At 55.8% G+C, this 22,772-nt stretch overlaps 7 protein-coding genes across 7 annotated transcripts; 2 read left to right on the top strand and 5 right to left on the bottom strand.

Moving 5' to 3' along the window:
• Nucleotides 1–1,173: 1,173 nt before the first annotated feature.
• Nucleotides 1,174–2,572, bottom strand: KVR01_001714 (uncharacterized protein; the record flags this gene model as incomplete). Its single annotated transcript, XM_044792354.1, has 2 exons — nucleotides 1,174–1,375; nucleotides 1,443–2,572. 2 exons carry the CDS (start codon nucleotides 2,570–2,572, stop codon nucleotides 1,174–1,176), a joined length of 1,332 nt encoding a protein of 443 aa, XP_044649669.1.
• Nucleotides 2,573–5,714: 3,142 nt separating this feature from the next.
• KVR01_001448 (uncharacterized protein) lies at nucleotides 5,715–7,615 on the bottom strand. The gene is made up of 2 exons (XM_044783227.1): nucleotides 7,151–7,615; nucleotides 5,715–7,073 (listed from the first exon to the last, which is right to left on the bottom strand). The coding sequence occupies exons 1-2, from the start codon at nucleotides 7,304–7,306 to the stop codon at nucleotides 5,859–5,861; spliced, it is 1,371 nt and encodes a 456-aa protein (XP_044649403.1). The 5' UTR covers nucleotides 7,307–7,615; the 3' UTR covers nucleotides 5,715–5,858.
• A 1,106-nt stretch (nucleotides 7,616–8,721) lies between these two features.
• Nucleotides 8,722–9,731, bottom strand: KVR01_001988 (uncharacterized protein). The gene is made up of 2 exons (XM_044786676.1): nucleotides 9,186–9,731; nucleotides 8,722–9,098 (listed from the first exon to the last, which is right to left on the bottom strand). The coding sequence occupies exons 1-2, from the start codon at nucleotides 9,640–9,642 to the stop codon at nucleotides 8,782–8,784; spliced, it is 774 nt and encodes a 257-aa protein (XP_044649943.1). The 5' UTR covers nucleotides 9,643–9,731; the 3' UTR covers nucleotides 8,722–8,781.
• Nucleotides 9,732–11,485: 1,754 nt separating this feature from the next.
• KVR01_001232 (uncharacterized protein) lies at nucleotides 11,486–13,330 on the top strand. The gene is made up of 5 exons (XM_044788821.1): nucleotides 11,486–11,776; nucleotides 11,870–12,599; nucleotides 12,654–12,859; nucleotides 12,928–12,964; nucleotides 13,036–13,330. Exons 1-5 carry the CDS (start codon nucleotides 11,564–11,566, stop codon nucleotides 13,053–13,055), a joined length of 1,206 nt encoding a protein of 401 aa, XP_044649187.1. The 5' UTR covers nucleotides 11,486–11,563; the 3' UTR covers nucleotides 13,056–13,330.
• A 741-nt stretch (nucleotides 13,331–14,071) lies between these two features.
• KVR01_001321 (uncharacterized protein) lies at nucleotides 14,072–15,909 on the top strand. The gene is made up of 2 exons (XM_044792797.1): nucleotides 14,072–14,302; nucleotides 14,376–15,909. The coding sequence occupies exons 1-2, from the start codon at nucleotides 14,300–14,302 to the stop codon at nucleotides 15,597–15,599; spliced, it is 1,227 nt and encodes a 408-aa protein (XP_044649276.1). The 5' UTR covers nucleotides 14,072–14,299; the 3' UTR covers nucleotides 15,600–15,909.
• On the bottom strand, nucleotides 15,889–19,708 carry KVR01_001537 (uncharacterized protein). The gene has a single exon (XM_044794478.1). It carries the CDS (start codon nucleotides 17,176–17,178, stop codon nucleotides 16,168–16,170), a length of 1,011 nt encoding a protein of 336 aa, XP_044649492.1. The 5' UTR covers nucleotides 17,179–19,708; the 3' UTR covers nucleotides 15,889–16,167.
• Nucleotides 19,709–20,186: 478 nt separating this feature from the next.
• KVR01_001984 (uncharacterized protein) lies at nucleotides 20,187–22,120 on the bottom strand. The gene is made up of 2 exons (XM_044786617.1): nucleotides 20,896–22,120; nucleotides 20,187–20,806 (listed from the first exon to the last, which is right to left on the bottom strand). Exons 1-2 carry the CDS (start codon nucleotides 21,532–21,534, stop codon nucleotides 20,555–20,557), a joined length of 891 nt encoding a protein of 296 aa, XP_044649939.1. The 5' UTR covers nucleotides 21,535–22,120; the 3' UTR covers nucleotides 20,187–20,554.
• Between the last annotated feature and the right edge of the window lie 652 nt (nucleotides 22,121–22,772).

The following is a 22,772-nucleotide window of genomic DNA, read 5'->3' as shown; positions in this document are numbered from 1 at the left end:
GAGAGGGAATCCGGTGAGGCCTGTTGAGCCCCGAGTGCATGTCCAATGTCCTGGTGCTTCTGCCGCTGAGGTGCGTCGAGCTTCAGTGGGCTTGGCAGTGCCCGGTCCGGTAGTGATCCAGCCACTGGTCCATCCTGGGACGATGCCTCGAGATCTGCGAACCGGCAACCCGCCGTCGTAAGGGACAAACAACAGGAGGCAAAGGCCAGAGCATCGTGTACCAGCGAGGCCAGCGGCAGCAGCTGGGCCTTTATATCAACAAGTGAGCGGCTCAAGGGCAACAAGGGGGCCGTGAACCCTGGTCATGATTCTCAACATCCGACGCTTATTTTACCCCGAGGGGACTCCTCCTTTCCCCATGTTCTGGTTGCGCGACGGGGGCGGAATGCCCGCCAAGACTGGCCAAGTCGATGCAGTCCCCCAGTGTCTACCATCATCAACGAGCAATCCAGGCTTGCCAGGTCCTCATTCCCCAGGTTGTGCTCCTTTGGACCCACAGAGACGCCCACTAACGCTGTAGTATGGCCAACCGACCGTGCCTCGGGACATTTGTTTCCCCCTAGATGGACAGGAAAGGAACGTTTCGGCGAGACCCGTTGGCTGGCTAGAGTTGAAGGAGGAAGACTCGATCGCTCAGCCGAGGCTGAGCTGGTCTGATACCCACAAGTGTGGTGGCAGGGTGTCCAGGAGGCCTATGATATATCAGAGACCCTATACTCCAGTGGGTAAGTGATATTGGTGATGTCGTGGTCAGCGGCAGGTGACCAGTCAACTGCTCGTGGGCACCAAACGCTCTTGGCAACACGAGAGGAACAAGGACGTGGACATGTTTCTTCTGCCACGGTGAGCTTGAAAACATGACCCCGAGAGGGGCTTCGCTGTGCCCTCTCATATCAAGTCGAATCGAACGATCGGATTCTCCTTTTGCTGGACGCTCGCCAGACCCTGTCTACAGAAACACTCACGGAGCCCCAAGCCCACCCGCAGCCTGAGATCACTCAAGCGAAATCGACGAAGCTCTCCTGATTACCAACAGCAGTACTCCTCTCAGTAATCCGCAGATCGTTTACAAGATGGCAAGGGGAGCAAGAACCATATTCAGCTTATAATGACTCTTTGAAGCACTGCAGAAATAACCTCGCCGATGCAGCTAATGTGACAACTCCGTCTCATTCAAAGTCGGGCCTGGTCGTTCGGTCTGGACGGACTTTTATCGACGAACTCTTCGAATTCTCGCTGCTCGCCGGACTTCCTCCCTCGCATCGCCTCCTCTAGTTCGGCGCTGCTCTTCCAGCCCCACGCCTTGTCTTTCTCCGCCCCGTTGCTCTGTCCGCTCAAGACGTTCAGCATATACTTCCCAAGATTTGGAAGGAACCTGGTTATATGTCAGTGAATACGGTGCTACCCAGCGGAACTGGAAAATGATCAACCGGTACACATACTTGTAGCCACAGAACGAACCACCCGCCATGATATATATGCCCTTGACCTTCGGGTGCTCACAAAGCAACAAATCCTCTGACGGCGTCATCGAGTCCCAACATATCCTCCAGTACTCTGGTTTCTCCTGGGCGAAACGTGGCATCAGCTTCGACGTGAGTATCGCCTCCGTCTCCTGTTTCAGACCCTCGGGGACGTCCCTCTGGTTGCGATTCGACGGGACCGATATCTTCCTTCCCGACTTGCTTGTCACAGTGTTTATCAGCCGGGTTCCCGAATTATTATACTTGAGGAGTCCGTTCTCCTTCGAAGCCGGAATGACCTCCCCGACCTGACCATAAATGACACACGGCATCTCGACCTCCGCCATCCTCTGGGCATCACCGCCTGATACCCGGTAGTACGCCGAAACGATCGCCGTGGCCTGCGCCTGGCGCTCGACGCTGTCTTGCTCGGGGACCCCCAGCGCAGCCTCGACAGGAGCCAGCAAGGCGCTGGTCCACCCGCCGACGGCAAGCACGACCTTGTCAGCCAGGAGGCGCCGCCCGTCCGCCGTCCTGCAGCCCTCGACCCGGCCCGTCCTGGCATCGACCAGCAGCTCCACTACGTCCCCGACGACCCGCTTGACGCCCTTCCCCGCCGCCGTCGCCATGAACCTCGCCGTCGCGCTCGCGGCGTCCACCCACCCGGCGTCCGGGTTGAGATACGCACTCCCGAACCCGTCCGTGTGCGTGCCCGCGAGCAGCCCGTCCCACCGCCGGCCGAGGTCGTCCAGCGGGACGTCCTGCATGATGTGCGTGCCCCTCCCGCGCAGGGCGGCGAAGATCCGGTCCTGCATGTCGCTGCCCCGCTCGTTCAGCCTCAGCCACCCGACCTTGTGGAAGCACGGCCCGAGCTCGTTGCTCCAGAACCACGTGTGGATGGCCTCGTTGGCCAGGTTGCAGTACAGCGTGCTCGGGTAGTCAGCCCGGATTATGCGGTTGATGTCGATGGCGGCGGCCTTGGCCGGCGGCGACGGCTCGCGGTCGATGATGGTTACGCGGGACGGGTCGGCGTAGGTCTGCGCTAGGTGGTAGGCCGTCGAGGTCCCGAAGGTGCCCGCGCCGATGATGAGCACTGTGGGCTCCGTCATGATGTCTGGTGCGTTTTGATTGCAGCAACTCTAACAAGTTTGGGTTCTAGCAGGTGCGTTTGATTTCCTGTGAAGCGTCTCACCAAGCGCCATCTTCTCTCAAGTTCTTAGATCTGTGAACGTAATTCCCCATCGCACTTATAAAAACAGCCGCCGAACCCCGCTCACTCCTTCGTGTCAGACCGGCGCCCCGGGTCGATCGCCCCCTCCAAGAACCCAAGATCACTTGGTGAGGCTTCCTTCGGAGATGTCTCGTCAAGTTCGAACTGGTGGTGGTGGAGAGCCAAGGTCCGCCATCCATGCCCTCCCCCGCAGTTGCATTCACAGCCTAGACCTCGCAATACGTGTGACTGGGCCCCTTGCAGAATAGCCAAAACCTTATATGGGTACATGCCTATGTTCCCTTGGACCGGCTTTGCGGTACTCAGACGAGGGACATCTGGGGAAAGGTGAGTGCTTGTCGTGATTGCTTGGGTTAGCATGTCCCTATGTACTCGGATTGTATGTGCCCCACCGGCTTTGCAAAGCAGTCCAATTCCGACATGGGAGGTGAAAAAATCACGTGTGCACTGATTGAGGGCTTGAAAACAGCAATCACTGATGAAGTTCTGACCGATCTCGAGGTCATCCTCGCCTAGAATGACTTCTGTGCCTATAGTCAGGGGCAGTCATATCACTTTTCATGAGATGCCTCATTGGTGCTCTCGCACGGGCACAGAATCGGAGAGAGCTGAGCTGGCTGCGCATCTTAATTCCACCGGGGAAAAGTGTTGCCAGGTTCGTGCAGCGAGATTTGCGCAAGTACTCGTATTATTATGAGGATAGCTCCATTGCTAGGCCTTAGACTGAACTTGCACGCTCATTAAGTGCCCAGGCTGTCATTGCCACAAATAAGTTCCGCCCGGCGTGATCCAAGGCCAGATCCTCGTACTTGATGCACATAGAGAAGATATTCTGGTTGTATTTTTCAAATGAAAAGTACATCCACGATAAAAGACGTTGACAATAAAGAGTGGATGTTGAAATTAGGCAACCATGGGAACCTCGGAGACACACATCAACATGGATAGAACCAGGTGCAATAAACAATCCATCATCACACTTCCGTACTTATCCCCGAGCTAGGTTAGAGTCTCCAGTAGGTGTCTGCAGCGCTGGACCGTTTGGACAGCCCGAGCAGGACAAGTTGGTAGGCGCAAAGGATGGTGTCATGTATGGGGCAGGACTGCGCAGATGATCAATTCGGTGCCGCCCACTACTTTCATTCCAAGGTTCCAACTAGCGGATCCAAGGCGGCGTTGAAAGTTAAGCGAAATAACTCACCCATCATATTTGCAAAACCACTGGCTTCCTATGCACCACATCATGGCGTGGTCACCCTTCGCGGCGCACCATGCTGGGGTCGGTTCTCTGTGGCAAGTCGGGATGATCTCGGGGATGATGGCATGAGGCTTGAGGAAAAATTGTTAATATTAAGGCTCTGGGGATATGAAAATGGACTCAAACTTGGGAGGACAAGCCTACCAGGTCTTCCTGTGCCATGGGAAATGCGCTGACGCTGACGCATCCCAGTGAGAGGGCAACCAGCAAAGTCCCACAAGAAGTCTGGAAATGCATTGTCTCGGTGATTTCTGGATTGATTCGTTCTTGTGTAAAATGAACAGCTGCCGATGAAGTGTTATTGGTGATGGGGCCTGTGGGTTGTCTTAGTGCTGCATTTCTTCCCAGTCAGACCTGGACTGACCCACTGGTACTTTGTTGAATTTATATGTCTGCTAGGAAAAAGTTTGCCACCGTCAGCCCAGTGTCATTTGAATTGAGTTCTATTTTGTGTACTAAATCTTGACAACTTGCGCAACGGCGATGTCCGACAGGGCAGGCCACCAAGCATACAAGGACTGGACTGGCGAGGTTGCATGAGATAAGACGGGCGGGAGTCACAACCACTTGATCACGTCGTTTGCCAATCGCTATTGATCACGCGGGTCTTGCGTGCCGAAATCTCCGCTCTGGGCGTCCGTCTTCGAATCTTGTGAAGCCTGGTCCAGCGGCGCCATATCATTTATTGCGTTCAAGCAGCGTTGAACTGATTCACACAGGTCCTACCTAGTACTGAGCGAAAGAGGGCGGTCAGGACATCATTCTCAGTGCCGGCCAATGTGATCATTCATTCTGTGGGCACGTGTTTGCGCAGATATACTCGCATAATCGGGATGGATGTGTCACATCGGCTCGTTACCGGCCTTCACCATTGTATGGGACGAGAAAGCATACATGATATCTCTGGTGAGATGGAGGACACGCGTGGAGGCTCTCGAGAGCCCAGTTCACTGCCACATCATCGTTCCACATCAGGAAGAGCACGCAATTGAATCGTATCTCCAGACTTGGGTATGACAACTCAATTCATTCATCGAGTACGTCAAAGTAATGAGCCGCACGACGTCGTGTCACGTTGGCAGTATCACCAGTACCACCACTTCACGACACACCCGTATTGTTGTACTCAGACGTTGGAGCTACAAAATCTGGGCACGTCTCAAAACAGCATGCATAAGACGATCTCGGGGCCATCTTGCATCATGGCCCTATTTTGCGAGATGGTGTGCTCGGAGCCGCGAATGGTCGAATCCCATAAACACGAGATATGTTCAAGCATCTAAACGTTCACGACATGCCGGGCCTATTGAGAGCCTGTGTGCCATGTCATAGCACTCTGGTTTAATTGTGTAAGATGTGACCGGCTGATTTGATGTGATTTGCGACCGTCGTACTCGGCGATTGAGACAACAAGTCGAACGTCGAACTTACCCAGAAGTGAACAATGACACAGGTTGCCCAATACCTAGGTATACACAAGTCGTTCTCGGCAATACAATGCTGCGGTCGCCACCGCTTGACCGGAATTCTGGCATGCGAATAGCCTAGTACCATAATCCAACTTTCCATATACACCTGTGCAACTTGCCCAGCAGTCTCGGGCGTGAGGCTTCCTGGGGGTGGGCTCATCCCACAAGCAACTGAGTCCAAAAGTGCCCATGTGTAGTTCTCAGTCAGTAGTGAGAGGTAAAGTCGAGTGTCTGATTCTCCTTTATCAGCATCATTTCAAAACAAGGTTGACACATATGGAACATCATTCGGATGAAGAGATTCAATGCCTGATATTGTCTAGTCTTCGAAGGCTACTGAAAACTTTAGAAGTATGTTGAAAATGCCGAGTCCCAAAACAACAACGCCAACGCTCACCACAAAAAGCAAATGAGTAAAAGTGACCCAGCTCCTCGGTCTAGCCAAATGGTGTAAGTTCGCCTCTAAAAGGCCTCTGTGCCCCCTTCGCCTTCTCATCCTTGACCCTCCACACTCCCTTGGTCTTGTCGCTCGACAGCTGCTTCTCCCAGCTTGTCCCCTTGGCAAGGCGGTGGAACACATCGTGATCAGCCCCGTCCTTGCTCCCAAACAGCAGCGGCTCCCACGTCTGCCCCTTGGTCTTCTCCTCGGCCCGCATGCGCCGCTGCGCCTGTTCGAGCTTGGACTTCTCGGTGACGGTCTCGCAGAAGTCGCCGCGGTCGAGCGCGTCGATGACGCCTCCCCAGGCCTTCCGCGACTCCCACGGGTCCTGCTTCTCGACCGGCTCCATGTCCATGGGCGCGGGCCTGTTCTCGACGGCGTCGACGTCATACTTCTCCAGGACCTCACCCGTGCGGCTGTCCTTGACCGTCCACCCCTCGCTCCACTGGCCGGCGACCTCGTAGAGTGGTGTCTTCTTGGGGTCATCCTTGCGGTACATCTTGGCCTCGAAGGTGTTCTTCTTACCGCGGAACACGCCCGCGCCGGAGAAGCTGATCTCGCTGACGAACCCGGAGCTGGACACGATGGTGTAGGTGCCAAGGACCTCCGGGTACAGCCTGGCGGAGAGGAAGCCCCGGACCTTGACGTCCGGCAGCGGGATGAGGTAGTCCTCGTCGTACTCGTCGATGTGGACGATGGCGTGGCCGATCTGGCGGATATCGACGCTGCTGCTGAAGGTCATCTCGACGCGGGCGTAGCCGTCGGCCCGGATGCCGTGCTCGTCGTCGATAATGGCCATGGCCGTGATGGGAGGGTGATGAGAGACCTGCTCGGCCACGAGGCGTGTGGTGGCGGCCTTGCCGTCGCCGCTGTCCATCCCGAGCTTGATACTCTTTTCCTTTCCCTTCGCCTTGCTCTTGCCCTTTGGCACCTGCGTCCATGAGGCGAGGAAGAGTTCGCCGAGGAAAGCGTTCAAAGGTTTCTTGATGCTGACACTGGGCGAGCCGGCAACGTAGAATTGAGAACGCATGGCAATCAGGATCATGCGTAGGACCAGGAGACTTCGTTTTGCCGGGTCAGGCTCCAGGGCCGGGGCAGCGAAGACACCGGGGCGCTGGCTCCAACAGTGACCGACCTCGACCACTGAAGATGGTGCAAGAAAGAAAGGGGGTGCTGTGACATTGGAAAGGTCGCCTGAGACGGATGAAAGGAACTAGATGCCGATGGTCAGTATGATGTGTAAGGGAATTAGGGTCGAATTGCGAGTTATATATATATTGTAACACTCACCTTGACGAGATCCTTGAACCGGGATGCCACTGAGGGCTGCTGTCTGCTATGTGATAGCTGGGCACTTTTTGCAACGTCGAATGAGGGGCTTCGAGTGTTGTGAGTAGGACTCCATGGCCCTGTTGGCGAGGGCAAGCTTCCGACTTCAAGACTCATTTTCGGTGGAAGCAGAAGGTGTGTGGTGGTGAACGTATAAGTGTGTGGCCGTGGTGTTCAGATAAGGGGATGTAGGCGTCTTCAACGTTGTTATGAGGATCCGTCTAGCTGTGGCCAGGTTCCGTCAGTGGGCGATGTGGGAATGGTATTTGATGGACGGTTCAAATTTTGTTCTGGTTGAAAAGGCAAAAAAAAGGTTGGAAAATTGTAGAGGAGACAGGATTTTTTCTTAAAAAAAAGAAAAAGAACGTCAACACAGAGAGACCGTGTCGTGGACCACGTTAGGCAAAGCTTGGGGCGGGAGATTTTGAAGATAAAGCGTTTCAAGATTGTCCCAAGATAACCCCGGTGCCCTTGATGAGTGTTCGTCCGCTCACCAAGCGCCTGCCCAGCCCAGGGTGTCTAGCACCCTCGATCACATGCAAAATGCACAGTACTTGCCCCAGGGCGAGTAAGTAAGTACCTACTCAAGTACAGAGTAAGGAAAGTGCAGCGTCGAGGCAAGAGCCCGCATTAGTCCAGCTGGTCGACGTGGAAGCAGCAGCATCCGATGCAGCCTCCAACTCAATCTGCCATGCAGCATCCCATTCCGGCCGAGAATGAGCACATTAATCCACTGACCGCCTCCTCTGGTGGCCACTGGCAGCGCAGCAACGAGTTGGCTGCCCGCAACGGTCATCCCTAATTCATGGCAGCTGCACGTCTGTGTGGCTGAGGGAGATGGGCCAAGGAGGGTTGCCCCCCGTCTGACATCCCGCACTACTGCATTCTGTGGTACAGGGTCAGAGGGTCAAGTCGCCTTGGTACGTGGGCCTAGAGGCCGGCTCCAAACACTACCGAGACGTCGGTCGGGACAAGCCCAGCTGGGGGAGCACCAGTCCCCACCAATACCCTGCCGATCCTGTTCCGGCTCCTGGACCGTGAACCGAGGAGCACTCACTCCGCTGCCGTTCCTGCACACGCTGTCGACGGAGCCTTCAAGTCTACGGCCGGCTCCAGACCAAATCGGGCACGTTTTCCTACCTAGTTAGCCATGTGGCACTCGGCATTGTTGCGAGGAACAACAATGAGGATGTTGACGAGAACCTCGGCACCCGCTACCGACTAAAGGACAAATGGACCACGCTGTAACAGCCAGCCAGCCAGCCAGTCTGTCTGTCAGTCTTGTCAGTCAACGATCCACGCACGCACGAGTCAACTAGGCGCAGATGGGTCTGGCGCCATTTAAGCTTCTAATTTCTCCCGGCATGAAAGCCCCATCTTCCCAGCGCCTCACGCCAGCGCCCTGAGTAGTGCTCCGTACGCAACATTGAATATTCTGGCAGTGCTTCTATCGATGAAGGGCTTCCGTGGGCAGGGCAGCTGAGACGAGCGGCGCCAGCCACACGGGCCTTGACGATATCAGTCCTAGTCTCCGTGAACGGCCCCCACGATGGGACCTTTCCAACGTCCATAGCCCACACGACTCGTATCCCTCATGACGTTTTGGGCAACCTCTTCATCATGACAGACCTGAAGCTGCCCTCGGGGAGCTCACCACCCACCTCGACCGCGTTTGCACCACCCCAGTTCTCGCCATCGCTGTTGACCGCGCCCCACAGTGAGGTCAGCTTGAGGTCGGCCACCTCGACCGGCTCGAATCCGAACTTCTTGTACAGAGAGTACCCTACCGGCGACGACTCCAGCCATGCCGTCGTCTTCTCCCTGTCGGCGAGCTCGCAGCCCCACTTGAGCAGCGCTGACCCGGCCCCGAGCCGGTGGCGGGTCGGCGTGGCCGCCAGGATGCCCAGATCTGTGGTCATGCCCTGTCAGGCGAACCGCGCACAGCCTGCCAATTTTGGAGGGAAATGAGTAGACGAGATAAACGAGGAAAACTCACGTAGGTGCGGCTCGCCCTTGATCCAGCGCGCCCTCATCCGGTGCAACCCGCCCATGAACTCGTTATACACGACGGCATCGGCACCCTCGCCCAGCTGCTCCGCCGTCATGTCGCGCGCGCCCTCCTTCTCCCACTCCCCGGGGGGCTGCTGCTCCCTGACCAGCTTCCACTTTGAGAAGGCCACGATCACGGGGTCCCGCCCACCCCCGTCCTCCTCGAGCTCAGCCACCACGACAAAGGCGTCGGCGGGCTGCTGTTCCCCCGGCGGAGGAAATATCGACCCGGCGAACCTGGTCCGTGAATCCTCGCTCACCCCGCCCGGGTGCATCAGCCTGTTCATCACCCCCGGCCCGAAGGCCTCGAAGTGCACCTTCGCGATCGCCCCCGCGTCATCCCGCGTGGCTCGGCGGACACGAAGGCGCGGCGCGGAAGGGGCTGATGCTTCGGTCGACGACATTGGTGAAGGTGATGATGATGATGCACGGCCACGGGTCGCGGGCTGAAAGGCGAGTTTGTTTGCGCGTCGGTGAGTAAGTTGCTCCGGAGATGTTGGGTTATATACCATCGTGTGTTGCGCCGAGCGTGATCCTGCCGCTCTCCGTCAGACGGACCAACACCAGCCGAATCCTGCCCCGGCTCGCCGAGCCGGCTATGGAAACGGCGTGACTCACTAGTAGGTCCAACACATCCCAGTCTCGCCGCGGGGACTAGGCCTGCAGCCACTGTCTGAGATGACAGGCTGATAGGATACTGCGCATACACAGTAGATCGTGGTGCTTCCATTGCCATCTTGTCCCCACCTCGCGCACAGCTAGTCCAAAGAGTGCAGGCGGCCAAAATTCCGTCCTGGCTACTCCGAACTGGCGCTCGTGGCGTTTTTGGTCAGTGTCTGTCCGGCACACTACTTGCGTTCGGATCTATCTTTGGCACTAAGAATGGCACGTTTGAAAAGATCCGCCGTCACAGGCATGGTACAAAGCCAGAGAAACCCCAGCTTCAATAGGCGACAGGTTTGCTGTTCTTGCTAACTTTGGAACCTAAACCAACTTCGAATGGGACATTGTGGATTACAGAGAAACTCCAATCCTTTAGAGCACTTAGACCAACTGCAATGAAAGACCATGTTGTCAAGTCAAGCTAACTTGGAGTGTGCCGACGATGTATGGATGAATCCAAAACAACTTGAACTGGCACCAGAGCATGAACAGGCGCTGGAAACCCAATTAGCAAGTATTTGAGCCCGGAATTGTGCACAGTCAGTTCTCCTTAGCCATATCAAAAACTTAGGTGGCCCAGAGCGCCCAGGGCGCCCAGGTGCCTGAACTTCAGAATATCAATATTGGCAGCACATCTCCGACGGTTTCGAAAGGACCAGAGCCAGCGGCGGGTCAAGGATGGCTGCACAGATAACAGGTAGAACCATGAGTGCACCCAGCTCAGTTCTGACTGCTTGCTAGCTTTTCGCCTTTACGCCGTTTAGACAATCGTTCACACCACTGCAGAGTCTTTCAGGAATTTGGCGGTATTTTGGATGTATGTAATAGCAGTGTTGTACTTGCAAAGGGAATGATTTCACTTCACAGCATGCTCGCCTACTATATGAAGGCGTCGCATACGTTTCCTTCTATTCCCTATACGTCCAAGGACATACATGGCGCCTTCATACGGTGCATACGTTTTATACATACCTAGATATTAAGATTAGAAATGAAACCACCAGAACGCTCGGCTGTACTCAAGTGGATTCTTTCTTGATCCATAGAGGAGCTTCAACAGAGTTGTAGATAGTCCTCCCGCAAGTTTACGTTTGACATCTAGACCAGACCTCAAGTTTGGTGTCAAATTTACAGTGGCATTTCTATTGCATGTCTCTACAATTCCAAGAAACATACATAAAAGTTTTTCTAGAGTAACCAGTTGTCGTCTCTAATTTCTGTTATTTCCCGATTTGATAACCGCACTCTCTGTTTGGCCAGGAGTTAGTCGCTCTAATAATATTTTCCAGACTCAAAGCAGTCGATGCAAGTTACAGGAATAAGATTGAGTTTCCCATGTCATCGGTGCAATTATTCCGCGGTGCCTACGGCAAGAGTCTTCTCTGCTGACAAGTCATTCACCAACAAGCATGTGCTCTGCCCTGAGTGGACACAAAATGGTCAGGCCCAGGGGCACGAGTGACATGTGCCGGAGAGCGGGAGGTACCCACTCTCATGCATTAACGAGTCCCCAATATCGTACGACTTTCTAAAAAAGAAAAAGTCTGTGTCTTATGTGCATGCTATCTGGATTCAGGGTCCAAGCAATTAGACAATCTGTTCCATCTGTCCCAACAACATCACCGGATTTCACGGTTTAGCAGAACACCCGAGTTGCCAGCCATGCCTCCCAAGAAGGCAACCGAGGAGGTCAATAATGTTGTCGCTTTCGGCCGGGTTCGCAAGAACCTGAAGATGGGATGCGTCGGCCTGCCAAACGTGGGCAAGTCGAGTCTGTTCAACCTCTTGACGAAGCAGAGTGCTGCTGCGGAGAACTATCCTTTCTGCACGATTGAGCCCAACGAGGCGAGATGCCCTGTACCCGATGAGCGATATGTAAGTTCGGTCTCGAAGCGCTCTGAGGCGGAGGACCCAAGCTCGAGATGGAGATCCGAAGCACTTGCTAACCGAAATCTACTTCCAATGTAGGACTTCCTGTGCGACGTGTGGAAGCCACCGTCCCAGTACCCAGCTTACCTGCAAGTAACAGACATCGCAGGTCTCATCAGGGGTGCTTCGCAGGGCGAGGGTCTTGGCAATGCCTTCCTTTCACACATTCAAGCTGTGGACGGCATGTTCCACATCGTGCGGGCTTTTGATAACGACGAGGTGCTGCACGTCGACGACTCGATCGACCCAGTGCGGGATCTGAACACGATCCAGAGTGAGCTGTGCAAGAAGGACCTCGACATTCTCCAGCGCACAATCGTTGCCGAGGAGGCGATCGTGCGGAAAGCAGGCGGCAAGTATAAGATGCTGCCCCTGTTCACCGAGACGACCACCAAGATCCAGGCCATGCTGGAGAAGGACCAGCCCGTGCGGGATGGAAACTGGACGCCTGCCGAGATCCAATTGATCAACGAGAAGATTCAGCTCATCACTACTAAGCCTGTGATCTATCTTGTGAACTTGACGATGAAGGACTACCTCCGACAGAAGAGCAAGTACCTGCCACAAATCGCCAAATGGGTGACGGAGCACGGCGGTACTCCGAAGGACATCATCCCCTTCTCTATCGAGTTCGAGGAGAAGCTCGACAAGTTGAGTGAGGACCCTGCGAAGCAGGCCGAGTTCCTGCAAGAGTGCAAGGTCAAGAGCAAGCTGGAAAAGATCGTTACGGAAGGTTTTGATAAGCTTGGACTGCAGTACTACTTCACAGGTATGACAATTCCAACGATGGATGAAGCAGACTCATTGCTGACGAACCTTATAGCTGGCGAGAAAGAAATCCGGTGTTGGACAATCCCACGGGGATGTCTGGCCCCACAAGCGGCCGGAGCCATCCACGGGGACTTTGAGAGAGGGTTCATCAAGGCTGAGGTTGTTTCGTACCAGGACTTCCACGACCTTTGTGGAGGTGCCAAATCCATGGCCCCTATCAAGGCTGCTGGAAAGTACAGGCAGGAGGGAAAGACATACGTAAGCATTCGTTGCCATGGTAAATGATTCCAGATGTCCTTGGAGTCGATGCTAACGTCAATCCATAGGTTGTCCAAGACGGAGACATCATACATTTCCAGTTCAGTAAGTTAAAGTCTGGCCAGCTGTACACCAGGTCCTTGTAGGGGAGTCGCAAGCTGACCATAAATCCTTAGATGTTGGAAACAAGAAATAGAAGCATCAGCTTTGTCCAGATGCTTACTGCCTGGACTGGTGGGCTCAGACATTTCTCTCGTCCGGTCTTCTAGCATCGTCAATGATTGTCGGAGTGATTCCATGTGCCATGACTTCGCATGACTCTTCGAGCGAGCCATGCATTTGGTCACGCGGGACTGAAATATGAAGGGAAATAGCATTTGATGCTGTGCCCAGAAACCCATTCGATTGTGGGCTTGACTGGACTACAAGCTAGACACGCAGATAGATACCCATCAAGACTGGCCTACAAAAGTCACACTGTACTTCGCTATTGATGTGTAACCGCTTCCTTGAGTTTATTCGTAGTCTGCTCTCCAAACATCAAGCAAGGCGAGGAGTTATCCTAGAGCAAAGCAGAAGGGCAATAACTAATTAGGCTTTCCTAACTACTCTATAACCTGATAAACCGTTTCTCAAGTATGGATTGTCTAAATCTAAATCTTGAATATGAATTATTAGTCAACTGATGAATCTTTGGGTATAAGTTTTTGCCCCAAGGGTGTTGTTATTAATGTTATGAGGATATGCGGTATTGGGGAAGTAGTAACTCCGGCCCGAACCCTGCCCCTGCTCTAGGATAACTCCTCGCTACGCTTATTTCTTTGGCTTCAGCTTCAGCTAAGCTATATTTTATCAAGAGTATAGTCGACCCATTGTAGTTCACCGGACGGTGAGTTGATACAACACGCACCATCTCTTCATCAACTACGCGTCCGGTTCTATGATTGTGAAACCCGGGGGTCGAGAATATGACCGTTGTACCAGCTTCTTATCATTCTCACTACAAGGATCCTGCCACTCCGGGGCAGTTGTCCAATTGATACAAGTGCTCGGAGATGGGTCTCTTTAGTCGCTGGCCCCGGTGGACGGTACGTCACAAGGACCCCTGCCCGAGCCAATTTCGCCGAGCAAGCCTAATAAATCCCCAGCTCCTCGGCACCTGGTATGCTTTGCCCCTCGCAGCGCTGATCTGTCACATGTGGGATGTAACGGGGCGCGGGGCGTATTTCAGCTTGACTCCCACCAAGAATGTCCAACTTTTGGTAGGCCAGTGTCGCTCCTGGACTCGCGGGACGGCAGCAGGGCGAAAAGTAACTTTCTTCTCTCGTAATTGCGCCGCCATCTCTTGCCATCCCGCGAAGGAAAAGGATCTACTATGCCGCAACCGCGAGGCCGTCGTTGTCGCTAGAGGTTCTGAATATCTGGACGCAGACGCCCAATATGGTAAGCCCCTCCCCCCTCGGGATCTAAAATACGCTTTGATGCAGTGTCAGCGGCTCACCTTCATGGCGTGCAGGCCACCCGTCTCATAAGAATCGGGCTCCTTGCATTCACGACGGCCCTTCTCCTGTACTACCACTCCTCGCTGCTCTCATTTGGGGCACGCGACGGGACGGCGGAGACCGAGAACCTCATCCAGATCCAGATCCCACAGACACAGCCCGGGGACGCGAAATGGCCAGCCCCGCCGGCTGAGGCGGTAGGCCCGGGCCCGGGGCTCTCGCAGGGCCTCCCGGGGCCCTCCGGCTCGTCGTCCGGGTTCAACGAGGTCAAGTTCGAGTTCCAGGAGGACCTGACCCGCTACGTCCAGCCCGTCTTCGACGTGGCAAAGCTCAAGCAGTACCGCCCGCACAACGACCAGGGCCCGGGACAGTTCGCCTTCGCAACATACCTATCGACGCGCGACAACAGCGTGGCGGACCCGTACTTCCTGTCCGCGATGCAGCTCGTCTACCGGCTGCTCTGGGACCCCAAGTCCCGCTCGTCCTCCCACCCGGTGATCGTCTTCGTGGCGCCCTTCATCCCGCAGCAGCAGCGCGACCTCCTCCTCGCCGCCGGCGCCATCGTCCGCGAGCTGGAGCTGGTGCCGTGGGACCCCCCCAAGGACGAGTCAGGCGGCCAGATGTTCCCCTTCGCGCGGTGGAAGGACCTCTTCTCCAAGCTCAACATATGGGCCCAGCTGGACCTGTCCCGCGTCGCCTTCCTCGACCTCGACGCCTTCCCCGTGCGCGACCTGGACGGCATCTTCGACCCGGCCGTCTCGCCGCGCCAGCGGTGCCGCGCCGAGCTCCTCCCCGCCGAGGACAGGGTCCGCGAGGCCGAGATCTGCGACTACGTCTTTGCGGGCCACGGGCTCGCCGACGGCGTCAACGTCGGCGTGGTCGTGCTGGAGCCCAACGCGGCGATGCACGCGCGGCTGCTGCGCGAGAGCCAGGACACCACCAAGTTCGACAACAAGATGGCGGAGCAGGCCTTCCTCAACTACGCCTTTGGGAGGAACGGCCCTTTCCCGCCGCACGAGCTCGGCAGGGAGTGGAATGGGTTCTACCCCAAGGAGGACGAGGAGGGCCTGCTGCGCGTGGTCCACGAGAAGCTGTGGATATTCGGGGACAACACGGCGTGGACCAAGGACATCTTCGCCAACGGCTGGTTCGAGCTGTTGACTCTGTACCAGAGCCCAGAGTTCGAAGCGATGAGGGCCCTGGACGGGCCTTTAGTGTCGGGATTCGGGCGAGACTGAGTGCCACGAGGGAAATATCAACAACACGTTACTGATACCCATATAGCATGAGTGTACGATGGCATGTGACTTACACCAGAGGTCGACTGCTTCCAAGGTTTTGTTTCGCTTCTACTGTGCGATTATAGGGAATAGCGGTGCCCTGTACAATATGGGACTCAAATCGCACCAAGCTTATATACACAGTCAGCAAGGGTTCGTCAAAGGGAGGCCGGTGTGATGTTCCTAGATATATATGATTTAGTACGTTTTGATCGCGTGACACATGTGCAGTGGGGCGATACTGTTTCCCCGATTTTGGAATATATTTCTCAACCATCCCTGTATATAGATGAATGTTCATAACTTCGTGATTATTAAGATTTGAAACCACCCTTGGTTTGCAGTGTCTCCCTCATCATGTTTCCCAAGTTGTCTGCTCCGGAGGAAAGAAGCCCTCATTCGTCTATATAGCCAAATGCTGAACGTCAAAAACGAGCACTGAGCCCAGATACGTGTCTAATCGTCGAAAGTTCCCACACGAGTAAATCAGTCAAAACGAAACCCGTTTGTTTATCCCAGTCCTGATCTAGTGACGCTTCCTTCGCGTGCTGTGCTTCCTCCCGGGCATGTGGTCCGCCATGTACCTTCCGGCAGCATCGGCAGCTTTGGTCCTAGGTCCAGGCTCGGCAGGAGCTGCAGGCTCCGGCGCGGGTGCGGGCGCTGGGGTTGGCGCTGGCGATTTCAATGCGCTGAGCGCCGCAGCCCCAAGCCCTGCTCTAAGCACCTTGCCACCTTTCTCACCACCCCAAGCGCCCTTCTGACCGGCCAGGCCAACAGCCGCAGACGCGCCGGCGGTCAGCGCGGCTTCGGCAGCTGTCATAAACCGAGGGTCATTCCAGAAGCTCAGAGACCGTCCGTTGCTGGAGGGCCTCTTGGGTTCTTTGGAAGTTTGGCTGTGAGAGATCGATGGCCGACGGGACTTGGTCCCTTTTGTGGACCCGCTACTTCCATGGTGGTGTCCACGGTTCTCCCTGTCTCGATCATCCTTGTGTCTGGAGGAACGTGGAGGTGGTGACGGTGAACGGTCCTCATGGCGACGGTGATAGTGGCGTGAGGATTTATCACCTCGGTGCCTAGGTGGTGACGATGATAGCGAGTATCGTCTATGCCGCCGCTCAGGGCTTTCCTCCTTGCGGGGTACATAATGTGACGTGGCTCGGTTGCTCATGGCAGGGCGGCGTGGCCGGCCGCGGTCAGCTTTGGGAGGGTATCTGGTGTCCCTGTCCTGATGCGAGCGCCGGCTGTCCCTGTCACCGTCATGAGAACGGCTTGACTTGCCCTTGTGACGGTGTCGGTCTCGTTCTCTGTTGAGGTCGTCCTCCTCAGGCGGCGTAACTGGTCGGTAACGATCCTTGGAGTTTTTGTGGTCCTTGGACCGAGGAGGACTTATATCTGAGTTGTCTGGGGTAATGTCTCTGGCGGCATCCCTCGGTATGTAGGGGTTGTTGATATCTTTGTCAGGTACCATGTATTCGTACTGGCTATCTAGCCAGTCGTCTACACTGGATGAGCCGCGGGGATAATTTGATTTGGACATGCTGAAAATGCAGAAGAGTCGGTAATGGTGAGAAAATATGAGAGAACAAAGTAAACAAATAATCGAGGTTCACTAGATATTATATGCCTCGAGTGACTCCTCACGCGAGCACCGCTAGGCACCAAGCCTCGGGTTGCTGAGTGCCCAGCCGGTCAGGAGGGCCAAGATTGGGGGCAGGCGGAATGGCTCACCCCTCTGGCAGCCTTGACTCGCCCGGCCCGGGGAAGATAATGCACGTGATGGGTCTAGATGATTTCTCTTGGACCCCACGATGCCTGGAGCGGGGAACAGAAGTGCGAAAGAAGATGAAATGGACGAGTAGGAAGCACGCTGTTGCGTGCGTGACTGGCGGACGCATCTGCTTTATTGCGATGTTCAGCCCACTTGACAGGCCACCCAGCCTGCCCAGCCTGGCCACCTTAGCCACCGGCGCCGAAGACCGGGATCACGCGTGCATGCTAAAACTATTAGCAATACCGGATGGCTGAAGGTGGGAGACTCTCGGGTCTGATTTGAGCTGAGCCCCGCGGACCCTGCGCGATAATGGTCTTGGCCGGGCGAAAGAGTGTCTTGTTGGGAAAATTTGCAAAACATTTGCGCAAACCATAGCCATGACGGTGCAAGGAATGGGTGGTGGGAGCTCCAATCAGGATAAAATGCCGTCCCAAGATGGTGGGTGGGATGGCACGGTAACTGTAGCTGTTGTGGAGGGTGTTTCTGCATCGTTGGGCAGCCTGGCAGCTTAGTTGCCACCCGTGAAAAAATTGGGGACGCCGCAATGCGGGATGATCTCATATCGGGGGACCAGCGCCGAACTGCGATGCTGCGGGAGGGTGTCTCCCATCAGATCACGGTTTCCACGGTTGGTGATGTCGATGGTCTGGCAGGCAATAATAAATGCGCTACTCTCACAAGAAGACCGGCGTTGGACGCGCCGTAGATGCGAGCGTCCCGGACGGTGCCACGTTGGCTTCCCTCGTCATCGGCCACTATCGCAGGTACGCGCGATCGAAGTGTAATTCTGTGGCCTGGGATGGCCTGCCTGCGAGTTGCCCGCTGTGCAGTAGCTTGGTGATCATGTCGCTTGCCCTGCCGGCCCGCAACCATGTCTGTCGCAGCGTAGGGCAGCGGCAACTGTTTTCGGACAATTGCGTTGCTGCGTCATGCATAACGCCAAAAGTGGCAGTGAGGCTTATCACGAGCACCCCGGATTCTCGAGTCGCGCAAGGTCCAACGCTGTCGCCGGCTTCCCCAGACGATGGTCTAGATCTCGGCTGCCACAAACCTGTCACTCCCACCAAAGCTAAGACGTTCGCCGCGCTTGGATCGGATGGGACGAATATTCGATATCTGAGCTGCACTTGGAGGCTGACTCGCATTGGCCGTCCGTATTTCCCAGGCCTCCAAAATGCCTCGTCCCTGGGGCCGCAGAATCTCGGCCCGCGCCTCGGCGATCTGATGTATCCAAGTATCGTCGTCGGTGCCTGGACCCTGTTGGCCGCGGGTGGGGTGATCAACAAGCTCCCCTGGCTTGGCCGCCGTGGCAGACTATCTACCACGGTACAATGTGGATTTACTCCATACTGCTGAGTGAAGTCCAACGTGGATGGTGGTGCAAGCCTACAGGTCATCGGCGGTGATACAGCAACCAGACTCTTAGACATGCAGCAGGCAGGACTGACGGTCGCAGGGCCACAATGACGCCCAGCCGGCAGGTCGAGGCTGCCGTCGCTTGCCGGTCTTCCGGCTGCCATTGCTCGAAGCGTGGCACCAATCGGCCGTTCGTGTCTGTCAGCACGGCTCGCGGGTTGCGAGGCGAGTAGTCGACTCGCTGGGACCAGGCGACCGATGGTGGCCGATGGTGGCCGCCTTCTGTCGAAGGTGGTATTCGCGCGGCTCGGGGATGGGTCTCTGAACAGGACGCAGATCGCTGTGGTTGTGGGGTGCTAGTACGCTAGACTGACTGGCAGAACTGGTTGATTACTCGGGCTCGTTGGAAAGGCCTCAAAAGGGCGGGGACGATGTGGCCGACTGAACAGCAGCGTGCGTGTCTGCCGAGGGGTGCACATAGCTGCGCTGCGTTGGGAGACAATGACGTATAACAGTTCAAACTGAAATCATAAGGCATCTCTCTGCTGGCTCTCTGGACGGGCGATCGCAGCGCTTGAGCAGGTCGTGTGGGGGTGGCAGGGACAGGTGGTGCCTGGGAGCGGCACGAACAGAACGGCTCATGGGCGAGCCATTGCCCAGTGATCTGTTGAACTGAAAGGGTGGTTGACTGGACCGTCTCGACACCTCCCTCACCAGAAGAAACGGCAGTAGCAAACCACCAAAGTAGCTCGTCAGGGCAGGAGCTACGGAGTACGTGCGTTGCTGCCAACCGGGTCACTTGGCTTCAGCGACGGGCACCCAGCGTCTGACAGACCTGTCGTCTTCGTCCGTCTTGACTGCACTGCTGTAAGCATGTCGTGATGACGCCCTGCAAGAGGCGGGAAATCGTTCTCATCCCGCCTTGATCGTCATCGTGGGACGTGGGACTCGGTGTCTGCTCTGCTGGTGAGCCCAAGGCAAGTCAGACGCAGGCAATGTGGGGCTTCGCACCCTCGCCGCCCAATAATCGGCATAATGAGCACATACATGGCGCCGTGCTATGGGAAAGTGGACCTGGAACTAGCCGGCATTGTCTGGGGCGTGCAGTTCCTCCTACTCGTACACGACGGCGTCAATATCCCCGAGCAATGAGGCGGTTGGTGTCAGATGCCGTTCGACCACCCCACGATGAGTGAACTTCAGACTGAGGCTTACTGCATCAGGCTGTCTGTCGATTGGTACTTGGCCCCCTTGTGCGATCATTTTGGCGATGACACGTTGTTTAGTGGCACGGGCACACAGACTCGCGGTGTTGAACCGTCTCTTCCTGGCAGTTGTCGTCAGGTTGCTCAGGGGCGAACACCGAGTGCTCTGTGACAGACATATCACAGCAAGGTTGAGCTCATGCGCCGATGACTGGAAGACGATGAAGTCAAGTTCATCAGGCTAATAACACCACGCAGTAGCTTTTGTCTACTCGTACATTAGTCCTAATCCATCCGACCGCTTACAGAAGTGGCCTCCGAGCTACATATGTACTCCTTCGTCATAGTAGGCCTCCCTCTCCCTGGTAAGGGATCACTCATTATTCGGGGTATCACAGTACTAATCCATTATCCAATATCCTATGCTGTCCAAAACACAAATGCGTGCCCGCTATGCTCTGCCAGCAAGGGGCACCAAGTCGTCCTCCGGCGCGTCACATTACCAGCGTATGCAACGAATGGCCAGGCTGAACCAATCACGTGGGAGTGGCGGGAAGGCGAACGATGTTTCCCATGACTCTTCATGTCGAGATGAAGTCATTAGAGTCCTGTCTCTGTTCTGCGAGAGTCTGCGGGAAGGCCGCAATGCCGGCAAGTATACCAGCAACCATGAAGATCAGGGAGATGATGGACCAGATGACACCCCAGCACTGAGAGGATCCGCCATAGCGCTTGGCGAATTGCGATGCATCGGAACTATTGACCTTCCGGAAGATCAGATCGTCGCAGATGTCCCACGCGCTGTACAGAGACGACATGACACCGATGAAAAGCTGTGTAGGTAGGCAAGTCAGCAACTGAAGCTTTTTCGGACTGAATACATTACCTGGTAGTCGTGGGGAGCTGGGACGACGAAACTCACAATAACATATCTCAGGGCCTCAGCCTCAGCAATGAACCAGCAGCCGACCAGCAGGCCGATGGCTGCCAGCACCGTGCTGATCGTGAGCCAGTCCCTCCGTCCCCACCAGATAATGAGCAGGAACGCAGCCCCGACCACAAAGCTCGCGATCTTGGACGCAACAATATTGAAGCCGCAGAACGTGAGCAACGCCCCGATCAGGGAGCTGCCGAGGTATCCCGCCGGCAGGGTCACGGCGCCCTTGCCGCCGCGCATGTGCGTGACACCGCCCTCGCGCGGGTCGAGGCTGATAGACTCGACCTTGCCACCTGTGAGCTTGCACGCAAAGGCGTGGCCGAACTCGTGGAAGGCGATGACCAGCATCTTGAAGGGCCACAGGACGTAGCGCACGTAGGGGATGTTCCACAGGATGGCGATGACGACGACATAGGCGGCGATGACGCCCAGGGTGACCTTTTGCGCGTCGGCCGTGACGGCCAGCGAGGCACGGCGCAGGAGCAGCCCGTGGGCTGCGGTGCGAAGGGCGTCGGGCCCGGCCTCGGATATGGCTCGCTTCGCGGCGAGGAGCATCGCCGCGTTGGGGGTTCGGGGCATGTCGAGGCCCCGCAGGGCATTGGGGCTAACTGCTGTTGGTGCCATGGCGGCCTGCGGCCTCGTTCTGTTGGTACAAGGGTGTACAGTAGATGCCACTCAGGGCTGTCAGGGCTGTCAGATTTGACTGAACCTTAACCTCGACCGTTGTAAATTCCCGACTCTGTGGGTATCCCGATACTACGGTTGCATCCGCTTCCGCTGCCGTTGGTGGCGCTCCTGTGCCGTTGATGGCCACGTGTGGGACCACCTCTCCCGTCTGGAGTCGCAGGAGATTTGGCTGGCGTCGTTGGCGGTTGGAAGCGAGTGTGGAGACTGCAGGCCAGTGAAGAAGGTTCGAAATGTCGCAAACAACACTGGATGGAAGACGGGAGTCGTGGAAAGTTCGAACCAGATGTACAGAAAGTCAAGAGACCACTCACGATAATAAGCAGTGGCGGTGGCAGCAGCGGTGGTTTTGCTTAGCCAGCTGACGCGTTGTTCAAAGACTTGGACGTCGCCGTTGAGAATTGGCCCAGTAACCGCCCAGACATTCTTGGACGGTGGCTCCTGGATCCACTTGAAACGTCAGACTTCCTGGGCACCCTCGCTCGGCCAGCCCAGCCATTCCTGCTCTGTCCTGCCTAGCCGTAGCTGCCGTGTGCCGTGCGCTTCCCCTCACTACGGTACTACACCTCCACAGGGGTAATAAACGTTGTTTGGTGACCTCCCCACCGAAAGTCGCTTTTGCTAGAAAGTTCGCCGAAGCGTGACCTGGTGGGTCCAGCCAACCAATAGCAAAAGATACAAGCTCAAACAACGTTTATTACCCCTGTGGAGGTGTAATAAACTGGCGTGGCCTGGTGGCTGCGCACAGGTGATGGTCTATCGTTGCCATGTCTCCAAGGGGGCTGTGGCAACCCATGCCCTATTTTTGGCAACCTTTCCAGCCCAAGCCCTGCTTAGCCCTTCAAGTCAAATGTGCCGGAAATCCGACCATCCATGTAATTTTCGTGCTTGTTTTTACCTTTTCCTTGGCTCATGATAGTTGCATAACAACAAACGATGATCCAAAGACAAAGCTCGTTTCGACAGCTGCAGGTTGCCGGTACCGACACAAAGATCGGCCACGCCCGTGCTGTTCCAGCGAAGTATGGCAGCCTTGTAATATTCCAGCAGCGGCAGTTTGGTGCCGCCGACGCTTGCCTAGTGAGAGCCGGCTGTGGGCGGAATCTGGGGAAATGGTCGGTGGGGGCGGGCCCCACGACCAGGTCACACACAGCTCCGCCTCAGTTGTCGCAATCGTG

The sequence above is a fragment of the Diaporthe batatas genome (assembly GCF_019321695.1).
Source record: "Diaporthe batatas strain CRI 302-4 chromosome Unknown Contig00002, whole genome shotgun sequence".
NCBI classification, from domain to species: Eukaryota; Fungi; Ascomycota; class Sordariomycetes; order Diaporthales; family Diaporthaceae; genus Diaporthe; species Diaporthe batatas.
The sequence above is the reverse complement of the archived record's forward strand: the minus strand, read 5'-3'. Positions and strand labels throughout refer to the sequence as shown.